Here is a 13,470-nt window from a genome sequence, read left to right as displayed (position 1 = left end):
ATATTCCCAGATTTAAGTTCTGCTTGTAAATACAGCTTCATTTGCTTCCACCTGAGCTGGTCTGGCAAATTGCTTCTGGGGGGTAATTTCAACCCACCACAACAATAATCTCTTCTGTTGGGATTTCAAAAGAAATTTCCTATTAATAAAGCTTTAAATCAAACTACAAATCAGAACCTTCTTAATCTACAGATCTAATTTTTCATCAAATGGAAAGGAAGTTGGTTTTTTTTTTGGTCAGGTATGCTTTGCAGGAAAACTGAGAAACGTTTCTGTCAGAGGTGATTGACTTCTCAACGATTTGAGACAACACAGGAAAGAGCATCTCCAACAGTAACACAGAAAGTTTGATGCTGGAAGCTTCACCTGATGGTTTCTAGGTCCTTGAAGTGCTTGTGCTGTGCCTTAAGGGTTGCCTCAAGCTCTAGTTTGGCTTGTGCAAGTTCATTCTTCAGCTCAGTACCCATCATTCTCTCTGAATTCAGCTGTTCCTGAAGCTCAGCTGCTCTGTCCTTCATACTGCGGAGCTCCACTTGCATCTCCAGTATCTGTGACTGCTTCTGCTGCATGTTGTACTCCAGCATTTCTAGTGAGAGCACCATGGAGATTAGTGAACAAACACCACTGTCTGCGTAGGTCTAGTTCTTTCTAGCACAGAGAATGACCACAGGCTATCACCAAGAGTGCTATTTTAAAAGAATATATTCTTTCAGTAGCGGAGTGAGAGCAGAACCATGGCCTTTGACCCTAGAACACCTTCTGTGCTTTCCAATAAATCATTTCTAAACTTTTTTAAAAGGAGAGCTGTGTCAACATGTACCCTGTGGATCACCAGTGACACAGCTGAAATTATCTGTGCATCAGAGACTGGAACTGGCTGTCCAGGAAGGTGGCTGAATCCCCATCCCTGGAGGTGTTACCGAGAGGCAGAGATGTGGTGCTGAGGGCCATGGTTTAGCCCCAGCCTTGGCAGAGATAGGGAATGGTTGGACTCGATGAGCTTGAAGGGCTTTGTCCAACCCAAACCATTCTGTGATTCTGACTAACTATCTAATTAAGATAATTTCAAAGCTGTTGAACCAAAACACTTTAAGTACATAAATGGAAAAGACCCCTAAAACACAAGCTCAATCTTTACAGCACTTGGAATAACTTTGAGTCACTTCCAATTTGATACAAGTCATCAGAACACAGATTATACATTATTTTTTTGGCAAATTAGTCAAATAAAACTGAAAAAGATGACAAGTGTGCATGGTCAGAACATGAATATCAAAGACAGTATCTTTTCACCTACAACATTGTGAGCACTGCCATTAAAACAGTTGGAAAGAGAGACACATGTAAGCACAGAAGTCACCTTGGCTTTTTGAATCCATCTCTTGTTCTCTCTTTGGATTGTTCTTCTTACTGTTCATCTGAGCATGTAACACTTGAATCTCCATCAGCAAACTTCTTCTGTCTGCATTCTGAAGACAATCCATGGCTGCTCTCTGCTCACTAGCCTAGCAGCATTAGAAATATTGAAAAACAAAAGTCCAGAGTTGATTATTTATGGTGTGGATTTTACACTGACTTGTATATTCATGGTGCATGTCCATTCAAGACATTTCCCATTCAGTCAGAACTAAATCAATATTATCACTTTGAGAACTGCTTGTTAACTTTCTTATTTTCTACCAGGAATCAAATGTATAGAACTAAGAGAGCTATCAGCTTGATGGCCATGTTCTTTTCCTCACTAATTCCTCTGTGTTCCAGAGGAGGTAACTGAACTCTCTGCCCCATCACAGCCTTATCACCCCTTGGTTTACAACTTGCTTCCCACACAGAGCGCTACCTTTTCTCTTGAACAAGGTAACATAATTCTATTTCCATAATGAAATCAAGCTCAGGACAGCTGTGCTTAATTCAGACTGGTCTCTGAAGGCTGCACTTTTTCTATAGCTTGTGCACCTCAAAATCCCTTTGCTGCACCACATTGGTTTTAATTTTCAAAGGCAGCTGCTTTTCCTACAAGTCTGCTTTTGACACTCAGACTGTGAAACCTACTACTCTCTAGAATTTTAAATGGATTTATACATTCAAAATTAAAGTCTACCACAGACAAACACACTTTGAATAAAGCATGTTTTCTATTACCTGATCATGTAGTCTGTGCTCCAGCTGATTCATCAACATCCCTGCATCTCTTGTGCCCAGCCCTGCAAGCTCAGTCTGAAAGGCAGCCAGAAGCACATTTTGTTCTCTCACAAAGAGCTGCTGAACAGCACGCAGAAGTTCTCCTCGCCAGTCTGAGCCACCTTCAGGGGATTCTGTACTTGCATAAACCTACAGTGGCACAAAAAAAGAGAATTTAAACAGCAGAATTCCCAAGATCATTTGTCATTTAATGTAAACAGTGTGTTTGCAGTGGGATCTTGAACTGTTCTTACCCAGTAACTACAGGGCATTGAGTCACACAAATGGATGTATTTACTGTACACGGTGGGACTTCTTCATGCACAAATGCACAACTTTTATCTCTTTTAGATGGAAGCACTTCAGCTTTTTATAACTGAAAGCCTAGCCCCATGAGGTTATTATTTATGCTACTGCATCACATTATCCTTTTAATTGTTATAATCAGATTATTGGGGTTTTTTTTAATGATTCATAGACTCGTAGAATGGTTTGGGTTGGAAGGGACCTTAAAGTCCAAGCCTGCCACAGTGGGCAGGGACACCTTCCTCTAGACCAGGGTGTTCATGGTCTCAATTTTAGGGTTCACTTTTGGACCTCTCACTCCAAGAAGGACTTGGAGGTTCTGAGGAAGGTTCAAGGAAAGGCAACAAAGCTGATGAAAGGGTCTGAAGAAAAGGTCTGGTGAGGAGCAGAGGAGGGAACTGGGGTTCTTTAGTCTGTAGAAGAGGACACTGAGGGGAGACCTCATCACTCTCTTCAGCTCCCTAGAGAGAGGTTAGAGTGAGGTGGGGGTTGGTCTCTTCACCCTAGTGATACATGATAGAAGGAGAGGAAATGGCCTCAAGTTGCACCAGGGGAGGTTTGGGATCAATTTCTTTCCCAAAAGGGTTGTCAAACCCTGAAACAGGCTGCCCAGGGAACTTGTGGAGTCCCCATCCCTGGAGGGATTTCAAAGCTGCACAGATGTGGTGCTGATCATCATGGTTTAGCACCAGACTTAAAGAATGGTTGGACTGGATGACCTTGGAGGGCTTTTCCAACCTAAATAATTCTGTGATGTTACAGCTGTGTTCCTAGACTCTCACAGAGCTATGTGGTAGTGTGCAGATATTGTGTATGAAAGTATTCATTTTATAATGACATCAAGTTAATTGCCTCAACTTTCCTGCAGAAGAGAACCAGCCTACATAGATCCACAAACCTCATTTGGGTACTTAAGAGTTACCTGCCTAATAAGTGTTAACAGATGACTGACTGTGTTGTGTTAAACAATTCTCCCCCTCTTTTCTCCTACTACAGTATCTTTTGAATAGTATCCAAGTTCTACTACAGCAGTAAGTAACAAAATGCAAAAGCAATGTACTTTGGCTGCTCCTGGAAACATGCTTTCAAGGCAGAAACATTTACAAGGTGGATCTCAGTAAGGCTCTAGTTCATCACCAGAAAGCATGCCAGGCACTTTCACTCCATGGTTTTGAAGTCTTGCAGTAGTACATTTAGAGCATTTAAACCTGAGCTGTGACTGTGCCTCATAACGTTATCACAAGTGATTTTTTTATTTAGATAGGATTTTATGATGTTGGTTATACCTCAGCTTCTCCAGGAAGTTGCATTCTTGCAATGAGGTCTTTCAGGGATGAAATGGTGCTTAGAAAAGCTTTTCTCTCCTCAAGCCAAGATGCTGGTTCTTGCTTAAGAGGTGGCACCTCCCTGTCACTATATGGAAATTCAGTGAGAGACAGCACCTGTATGCCTTCATGATGGACTGCTTTCAGTAGGCCCTACAACAAACAGAAAGAGAAATCAGTGATGAAATCCTGATAACATCAACCACAACAATCATCATCATCTTATTTCACACGTGTTGGAATGCTGGTGCTTCTAAACTGATCAGCAAAAGGAAACTATTTATGCCTTCTCATACCAAAGAGAGAAGTGCTACCCAGGAGCTAGTAAATAGGTGCATTCTGACCCAGGTTCAGATGAAAATTTCCAAAGCTCACCTGTCAGACCGATCCTCTGATGTTAGAATGCTTGCTGGTGGAAACTGCCATTTGACAAACAAAACCCTGAGGAGTATCCAGACAAGCTTTGCAATTGACTTTTTGAAATTACTACTGAGCTGGGGCTTTGCTGCCAAAGACTTTAAAAAAAAAGTCTTATCTTTACTGTTTATAATAGACACATTTTTCCCCTCCCTTCATAGCACTCACAACAGTGTAATATGTGGCCACAGCACTGTCATTAATACACAGTAACTCCAAGAATTTAACAGCAATGCTATTTCTCATGATCAAACTTGAGAACAAGCCTATCCTTACAGAATTCATACCAAACAAGCAAGCACATCATTGGTCAGAAGTATTCTGAAATGTATCAGAATTGCCAACACTAAATCTTCACTAAATAGCTCTGTTTTCACTAACCAAGCAGCAGCTCATCTAGGAGGATGTCGTAGGATTGTTCTTGCACTATAATAACAATGATCAGCTCTGGTTTACCTTGATTTTTTTTGGAAGTAAATCTGTTGAAGCTTCACCTTCATCCATTCCTTCAGATACAGTGTCAGATCCCTGGGTCTGAGTAAGGTACATTCCTTGACTCCAGTCTGAGCTGGAGTCTAAAATAAAAGGGGAGAAAAACATGAAAGCTGGATTACTGTGAAGCCTTGAAGATCAGGCATCAAAAAAGTGTTTTTTGTCTGTTCTAACAGGTGGTTATATGTCACCAGAGTTGATTTTAAGCCTGCAGACTACCTGGTTTACAGTTTTGCTTTTTCAGTTTCAAAGCAGCAACAGCAAAACAATGCCCTAAAAAATATCCAGACTTCAAAATCCCACTTTAGTTGTAAAAGAAAACCAACTCCTTGCACAAACACTTCTGCCAGATGACCTTCCCTCACCATGCTTAGCCTTTGCCTAAGAACAGCATCATATTACTAATTTTCATTGCTTTTAGACATTCTCTCTTCATCTCCCATGCCAGGCAGCTGTAGCTTTACATTCTATCAAAGAGGATGGAGCTACACTGAAGAGATAATGTAATATGTAAGAACAACACAGGAACTCCAGTGGGACAAAAAAATCTAGCAGGTGATGACTCCACTCAACCCATCTCCAAATTAACAGACATGGCATCCTCAACACCTTTAGGCAGTGCAACAGGCTTCTGCTTCCACCTGGGCAGTAGCAGTTTTTGCTTCTTAGAAGGCAAGCTCTTTAATGGTAAGCTGAACACTAAAAAAGCAGATTGAAGTTATAATGCTAGCTGAAACCTCTAAAGCTAAGTTTCTTACCGCTAGAACCTCCATCTCTAGCTTGATATGGTGGAGAATGTGCTGACCCAGACACTGGGATGCCCTGTGTTTAGAAAAGAGAACAATCAAAGCTTTATCACCCCTCACAGCAAGAGAGCTAGTTCTAAGGAGAAGGACATGATATGAATCTCTCTGTTCAATTCCCCCTGCAATCAAAGCCATCAAAGATGGCATTCAAAGGGGTGACCAACACTCATCCCTGCTTCATGGAGCGGGACAGGTCCAAGGTAGCCACACAAGGAGGTATCCAACAGTTGAGCACACTCCCAAAGTTAAATTGCTGAGGAAAGGTTTTACAATCTCTCCTAGGCCATGGAGGCATTAGAACATTGAAAGGCTTCACACTGAACAAGGGGAGGTTCACACAATCAGACTTCAATGGGAATTTCTGTAGCAGGAGCAAAAGTACAAACTGAAGTAGTTATAGAATGGTTTGGGTTGGAAAAGCCCTTTTTCAGATCTCCCACCCCAAACATCCTCTAACACTACCAAGGCTGGGACTGAACTGTGGCCCTCAGCTCCACATCTCTACCTCTGGAAAACACCACCAGGGATGGGGACTCAGCCACCTCCCTGAGCAGCCTGTGCCAGGTTTCAAGAACCCTTTCAGTCAAGAAATTTCTTCTCATCTCTAACCTATACCTCCCCTGGTGCAACTTGAGGCCATTACCTCCCCTTCTGTCACTTGTTGCTAGGGAGAAGAGACCAACCCCTACCTGGCTCCAGCCTCCTCTCAGGGAGCTGTAGAGAGCAATGAGCTCTCCCCTCAACCTCCTCTTCTCCAGACTAAACACTCCTAGGTCCCTCAGCTGCTCCTCACCAGCCCTGTTCTCCAGACCCCTCACCAGCTTCCTTGCCCTTCTCTGGACCTGCTCCAGCCCCTCAATGTCCTTCTGGGAGTGAGTGCCTCAAAACTTAGCACAGCCCCCAAGCTCAATGAATATAAAGCAGAACACACACCTCTTTAGCTTGTAGAGTTTCTATGACTTCCTTTAAAGTTTTACACTCCTCAGTCAACACTTGCACTGCGACAAACTTCTCTCTCTTTAATGCTTCAGCCTCCGCGATATGCCTTGTCTCCATGTCCAGGATTTCAGCGGCGTGGAGCTCTTGCATTTGGTCGATTTTTTCAGTAAATTCTCTCACAATCTCTGCAACCTCCTCTGAAGAGCAGCCATTTGGCAAATCAATCTGCATCTCTGCATTTCTCACAAGGACTGGTGAAGTCTGGACACAGCTGTTGGTTTCCACAGGCTGGTCTGTTTGTGATGATGAGCTTTTCCTACTTAGGGCAGACTCACCTGTTGACAAATCACACATTATTTCTGCATCCTTTTTGCTTTCAGTTTTTGCCAGCTCCTTGTCCTTTCTCATATAACTTGCAAATTTCTCTTCTGCTTCAACTAGGCTCTCTTTGACTTTGCACAGGTCTTCCTGAAGATGTATCAGACTTGCTTCTTTTACCTGTAAATAGTTAGAATCTCAATCACAGTCCTTCCAATTCCTTTACATTATCTAAAGCCCTCTATACTGTTAGGGTTTAGTCCTAATTTAAAGCAGTTATGACATATGCTAATGAATACTATCTCCTAACAAACAGAGTTCTAGATCCATTGCTGCACTGCACTAGACTGTAAAATGCTGTACTATCACAGAAACATTCAAGTTGGAAAAAACCCTCAGGATCACCAAGTCCAACCAATAACCCTACTCTACAAAGCTCACCCCTAAACCATATCCCCAAGCACCACATCCAAACCACCTTTAAACACATCCAGGGCAAGAAGCAAAGGATCAGCGCTGTTCCACTGACAGTAGGTACTGAGTGGCTGCTTTTCTTAGTGGCATACTCAGCACAAGATGAAAAAGCCCTGCAGCATGCATGTTTGCACAACAGGTCCTGTACAACCATTTGCTTTAAATACCACATGGAGCAACTTGGTTCTTACTGCTAGTTCTTGCTGAAGTTTTTCTGCCTTTTCTCTGTAACTGCTCAGCTCTTCCTTAGCAGCAGCTGCCTCTTCTTTCATTTGCTGTAGTTCAAGTTCATTTTCTTTCTGATTTTCCACAAGATGTGCTCCTACCTACACAGCAACACAAGACATGGAGAATGGTGAATCATAGGATGGCTTGAGTTGGAAGAGACCTTAAAGATCATATAGAATAGAATAGAATAGAATAGAACAAACCAGGTTGGAAAAGACCATTGAGATCAAGTCCAACCTATCACCCAACCATCTAATCAACTAAACCATGGCACCAAGTGCCCCATCCAGTCTCTTCCTAAACACCTCCAGTGATGGTGACTCCACCACCTCCCTGGGCAGCCCATTCCAATGGCCAATCACTCTTTCTACAAAGAACTTCTTCCTAACATCCAGCTTAAACCTCCCCTGGTGCAGCTTGAGACTGTGTCCTCTTGCTCTGGTACTGGCTGCCTGGGAGAAGAGACCAACCCCCACCTGGCTACAGCCTCCCTTCAGGTAGTTGTAGACAGCAATAAGGTCTCCTCTGAGCCTCCTCTTCTCCAGGCTAAGCAAGCCCAGCTCCCTCAGCCTCTCCTCATAGGGCTGTGCTCCAAACCCCTCCCCAGCTTTGTTGCCCTTCTCTGGACACTTTCCAGCATCTCAACATCTCTCCTAAACTGAGGGGCCCAGAACTGGACACAGGACTCAAGGTGTGGTCTAACCAGTGCTGAGTACACAGCAGAATGACTTCCCTGCTCCTACTGGCCAAACTATTCCTGATATAGGCCAGGATGCCATTGGCCTTCTTGGTCACCTGGGCACACTGCTGGCACACTAGGAATCTAGCTCCAGTGATGAATCTTACAATCAAATACTAACAGCACTGATCACCTTCACACCAACTTACAAAAGCCACAAGTGAGGAGACCAGAGGGGCAAACAAATCTGTGTATTTGAATTAACCAAAAAATGAAGACTAAGAGACCATTTTCCTAGAGTAACTCCCACAAACTGGGTAACCATGGGAGGAAAGACAAGCATGGAAGGATTGTCTTCCTACAATTCACTGAACTGCAAGCAGAAATTGGCTCCATCATGCACACAGCACAAGGAGGAAGGTCAAAGAGTAGGATATGAAGTCTTACAATGTTGTTAAAGTTCAAAGACATTTATGGCATGGACAAAAGGTCTTAGAACCTTTCCTGGTCCAGCACTGGGTCCCATGAAGTTTCTGAAGATAAGTGTCACAGAACGCATCAGGTTGGAAGGAACCCTCAAAGATCACCTTGTCTACCTGCCCTGCAGTGAGCAGGGACATCTCCAACTCGATCAGGTTTCGGCAGCTAAGCCAGAGTTCAGGCTACCAAGCATTGCCAGCTTTGACTGCAGGTTTTAAGTTCAGGCAATGCGACCAGTGGTGGATGAAAATCAGGACAAATCAATACTGCTAAATGCCACTGATGGCAAATATCTTTGGAATCAAGAAAGGAAAGCAAGAAAAAGTCAACCAAAATCAAAGCATATCTAAACAAACAATCTCTCCCTGCTAAAGCCCCCTGCACAGACAAATTGCAATCACTCCCTTATCATTCTGAACCCTCTCTGATGCAACTCTTGTCTCCCTACCTCCATGGCAGTAAAAGTGGTATTCACTCCATTCTGTGTCACCCCAGTGTAGGAATAAGAAAGGGTCTGTCCAGAATTCAGAATCCCCTTGCATTCATGAAAAGGCAAAGTGTTGGTAAGCAAAATGGAAACCAGCATTAGAATTCCTACAGTAAGAAACCAAAGGAAGGTCTGACCCACATGGAGTATTTCTACCACTGGTCTTATTAATAAAGGCTTCATCTGTCACAGTTTACACACAAGAACAGCACTTAGTGAAAACAAGGCAAGAGAAAATGGCATGAAGTACCTGGTGTGGCTGCATTTCTTCTTGCTCCATGTGTTCCTGAGCCTCTCCACTGTGCTTTTCTTGAAGCCCCTGCAGTAGCTGCTGAAGCTCAAAGAGTCTCTCTTCCTTCGCTTTAGCTTCCTTCTCTGCACCTCTGGCATTCTCTCTTTCTAACTCCAAGTGATGGTTCACCAGTGCCAGCTGGTCCTCCATCTCACCAAGCCTCTGGGTTAAGAGTGATAATTTTGATTCAGTTTCACTTTGGGCTCCATCACTCAAACTGCCTCTTTGGGCATCCTCCCTGGGGTCCTCCACGCAGCCTGGAGCTTCCTGAATTTCCTGCATGAATTTCCTCTGCTCTTGAACTGCATTTAGCTGAACCTGACTCACAAGAGCAGCAGCAACTTTTTCCAGCAGAGTCTTTTCCAGTTCTAATATCCTCTTTTCAAGTGTTTCTCTTTCTGCTTGCCTTTCCTCCTCCAAGGCTTTTATTTTATTGTAGGACTGGACTAGTTCTGAATCTCTTTCCTTAATGCATCCCTGAAGGTGCTCCAGTTGCAGCTCCATCTTGCTGGTGGTGGCTCTTGCGTTCTCATCTGAAGGCTGAAGCTGCGATTGATCTAGCAACTCTGATTTCTCACACAAACCTTCTTCCACTTTCCCAGCTCTCCCCTTGCTTCTGTCTCCTGGTTCTCCCCTATCACTTCTCATCAGCTCACACTTGCATTTCTCTTTTTTCAACACACTTATTTCTTGCTCTAGCTGGGTCATTTTTAACTTAGCTTCCTCAAGCTTACTCTTTGTCCGAGATGCTTCTACATTTACGCTTTCTACTTGCCTCTCCAAAGCCTCCTTTTCTGCCACAACTGTTTCAAGAGTATGTTTCAGACTGTCAGCATCTTCTTGAAGAGCAGCAATGTCTGCAGGCACTTTTTGTTCAATATTTGCCAGATCCTGCTGAAGCTTATCAATGACATCATTCAACTGCTCTATTTCCTCATCATTTTTTCTCTTCACACGTTCTTGATCACTTTTCAGATATTCTACCTGGGCTTCAAGCTCCCTTATATGCTCATTTTGCTCTTCAATAACCTGGGGGGAAAAACCCAAACAAGATAAGAACTTCATGATGGGAAACTCTTACACCCCCAGATAATTTTTCTCATGTCTGCCATTCTATCTTCTTACAAAATCAAGGTTTAATGTATTATTTTCACTTCAAAGAACTCCAAAGAACTAAGATTTATGAAGCTTAAAACTTAGAGATTAAAAAAATAAATAAATCCTCAAACTCACCATATGGAGGTCAAGTATCACAGTATATTAGAGGTTGGAAGGGACCTCAAGGACCATCTAGTTCCAAACCCCCCTGCCATGGGCAGGGACTCCTCACAGGTTGCCCAGAGCCACATCCAGCCTGGCCTTAAAAACCTCCAGAGATGGGGCTTCTACCACCTCCCTGGGCAACCTGTTCCAGTGCCTCACCACCCTCACGGTGAAAACTTCTTCCTGACATCCAATCTGAATCTACCTATTTCTATATTTTTCCATTCCCCCTATTCCTATCATCACTACCTGACACCCAAAAAAGTCCCTCCCCAGCTTCCTTGTAGGCTCCCTTAAGATACCGGAAGGATACAATAAGGTCTCCTCAGAGCCTTCTCTTCTCCAGACTGAACAGCCTCAACTCCTTCAGTCTGTCCTCACAGGAGAGGTGCTCCAGCTCCAGGTGGCCCTTCTCTGGACATGTTCCAGCATCTCCAGATCCTTCCTGTAATAGGGGCTCCAGAGCTGGACACAGTGCTCCAGGTGGGGTCTCACCAGAGCAGAGTAGAGGGGGAGAATCACCTCCCTTGACCTGCTAGCTACGTTTCTCTTGATGCAGCCCAGGATGTGATTTGCTTTCTGGGCTGCAAGTGCACACTGGTGGCTCATGTTGAGCCTCTCCTCCACCAGCACCCCCAAGTCCTTTTCAGATGATGCATCCTGATGATGGCTGAAATGTTTTATCTCCACTCCCTTATTAATGTCATGATTCTTACCCTTATTCACGAATCTGAATGTACATTTTAAAAGGAGAATAGGCAGCAAATTGGGAAAGTCCTAACATTTTGGTCACTAATCCTTTATTTGCAATTTTCTACCTCAAATACAATTTGCAGGAGAATCAAATTCACCATCCTCAACTCTTTGCACCAAAGAGTCTTCTGAATTGGAGAAGTGAGCTCAGGCACTAGCTGGCACAGTATTCCATTCCCAAATTCAGTCTTGAATTTCACTGCAGGTGAGGCATTCTGCATGTGTAGTAGAAACTCCAGATACTAAATTGAACTAAATGGAATGATTTATACCCATCACAAAACTCTAAAGACACTGAGCACGTGGATGTCTGAACTCCACCCATGTTCTAATCTGCAGTGCTTAGATTATACAGGTACTGTGCTCTTCATACACAGGTACCACTCATTCACATGGTCAATAGATTTATGTAGCACACAGTTAGTTCAGGTGGACATGCATTTTGAAAACAGAGGGACCTTTAATTGTGTTGAAAAATGCCATTATAACATGCTGTTTAGACTGAGACCACTGAAAACTGGAAGAAGCTGCACTGAGATTAGACATCAGGAAGAAATCCTTCTCCCCTGAGGATGGTGAGGCACTGGAACAGGCTGCCCAGAGAAGCTGTGGAGGCTCCAGCCCTGGAAGTATTCAAAACTAGCCTGGCTGGAGCCTTGAGCAACCTGGTCTAGTAGGAGGTGTCCCTGCCCATGGCAAGCAGACTAGAAGTAGATGATCTTTAAGGTCCCTTCCAACTCAAGCCACTCAAGGATTCTACAATGGTTCAGAAGTATTAGAAGAATAAGAAATGAAGAACTGAAGATGGAACTTCAAGCAGAAATAAAGCAGAATAATAGCAAGCAAAGAGTATCCATCACAAAAAAAGGAAAACCAGATTCAGACTAAAGAGCTGTTGGAAACAGAAGCATTTGCATCTTTAAAATGCCTTTAAAAAGGCAGCAGTAGAAGACTAATGGAACTGGCAAAGGGACAGAGGTATTCAAACAGCTAGCAACACATAGTAGGAGTCTGAAGCAAGATTTCAAAAGTAGGTACTTTGTTATCAGTTGTGCCTTCAAGCTGCTGTTGCAGGCTTGCAATCTGCTCATGAAGATGTTCTATTTCCTGCTCCTTTTCTTGCATGATGTGAGCCAGCCTCCCAACTACTGAATGATGGTCCAGTGTGGTGGCATCTTCAGATTTCTGTATTGCTAGTCCCAGGATTTCCATTTCATCCTAGGGAAAAAAATAGATCCAAAACCATGCTGCAGTTGTTATAAACCTTTCTGAATATTCCAGTGTGTGCATTTGAGGACTAGGAATCTGCTTGAGCATAGGAAGGCTCTGCAAAGGGACCTGGCCAGGCTGGACCCATGGACTAAGGTCAGTTGAATGAGGTTTAATAAAGCCATATACTAGATCCTGCAACTGGGTCACAACAACCCCATGAAGACTCCAGGCTTGGGGCAGAGGGGCTGCAAACTGCACAGCAGATAAAGTGCTGGGTGATAGCAGCTGAAAATGAGCCAGGGTGTGCCCAGGTGGCCAAGAAGGCCACAGGCATCTGGGCCTGGATCTGTAATAGTGTGGCCAGGAGGAACAGGGAAGGAATTGTCCTCTGGTACTGGACATTGGCAAGGCCACACCCGGAGTGCTGGGTTCAGTTTTGGGGCCCTTACTCCAAGAAGGACATTGAGGGGCTGGAGCAAGTGCAGAGAGGAGCAAGGAAGCTGGGGAAGGTTCTGGAGAACAGGGCTGGTGAGGAGCAGCTGAGGGACCAGAGGGTGTTTAGTCTGGAGAAGAGGAGGCTGAGGGGAGACCTCATTGCTCTCTACAGCTCCCTAAGAGGAGGTTGGAGCCAGGTGGGAGCTATTCTCTTCTCCCAAGGAACAAGAGACAAATGGCCTGAAATTGCACCAGGGGAGGTTTTGGTTGCAGATGAGGAAAAATTTCTCTGGTCAGGCATTGGAACAGGCTGCCCAGGGAGGTGGCCTGGAGGTGTTCAAGAAATGTGTGACCATGGCACTTGGGAACATGGTTTAGTGGCC

At 44.0% G+C, this 13,470-nt stretch overlaps 1 protein-coding gene across 1 annotated transcript in view; it reads right to left on the bottom strand.

The window, feature by feature from the left end:
- AKAP9 (A-kinase anchoring protein 9) overlaps positions 1-13,470 on the bottom strand; it is a 106,766-nt gene that overhangs the window by 19,275 nt on the left and 74,021 nt on the right. The window contains exons 30-39 of the mRNA XM_054160930.1: positions 12,479-12,658; positions 9,383-10,453; positions 7,450-7,584; positions 6,461-6,964; positions 5,480-5,543; positions 4,686-4,804; positions 3,774-3,965; positions 2,143-2,331; positions 1,361-1,505; positions 367-586 (exon numbers count right to left, since the gene is read on the bottom strand). Coding sequence (XP_054016905.1) covers positions 367-586; positions 1,361-1,505; positions 2,143-2,331; positions 3,774-3,965; positions 4,686-4,804; positions 5,480-5,543; positions 6,461-6,964; positions 7,450-7,584; positions 9,383-10,453; positions 12,479-12,658 — 2,819 coding nt within the window. The remainder of the gene's footprint in view (positions 1-366; positions 587-1,360; positions 1,506-2,142; positions 2,332-3,773; positions 3,966-4,685; positions 4,805-5,479; positions 5,544-6,460; positions 6,965-7,449; positions 7,585-9,382; positions 10,454-12,478; positions 12,659-13,470) is intronic.

This window comes from Dryobates pubescens, chromosome 4, assembly GCF_014839835.1.
Source record: "Dryobates pubescens isolate bDryPub1 chromosome 4, bDryPub1.pri, whole genome shotgun sequence".
Classification (NCBI taxonomy): Eukaryota; Metazoa; Chordata; class Aves; order Piciformes; family Picidae; genus Dryobates; species Dryobates pubescens.
This window is presented reverse-complemented; position numbering and strand designations above follow the sequence as displayed.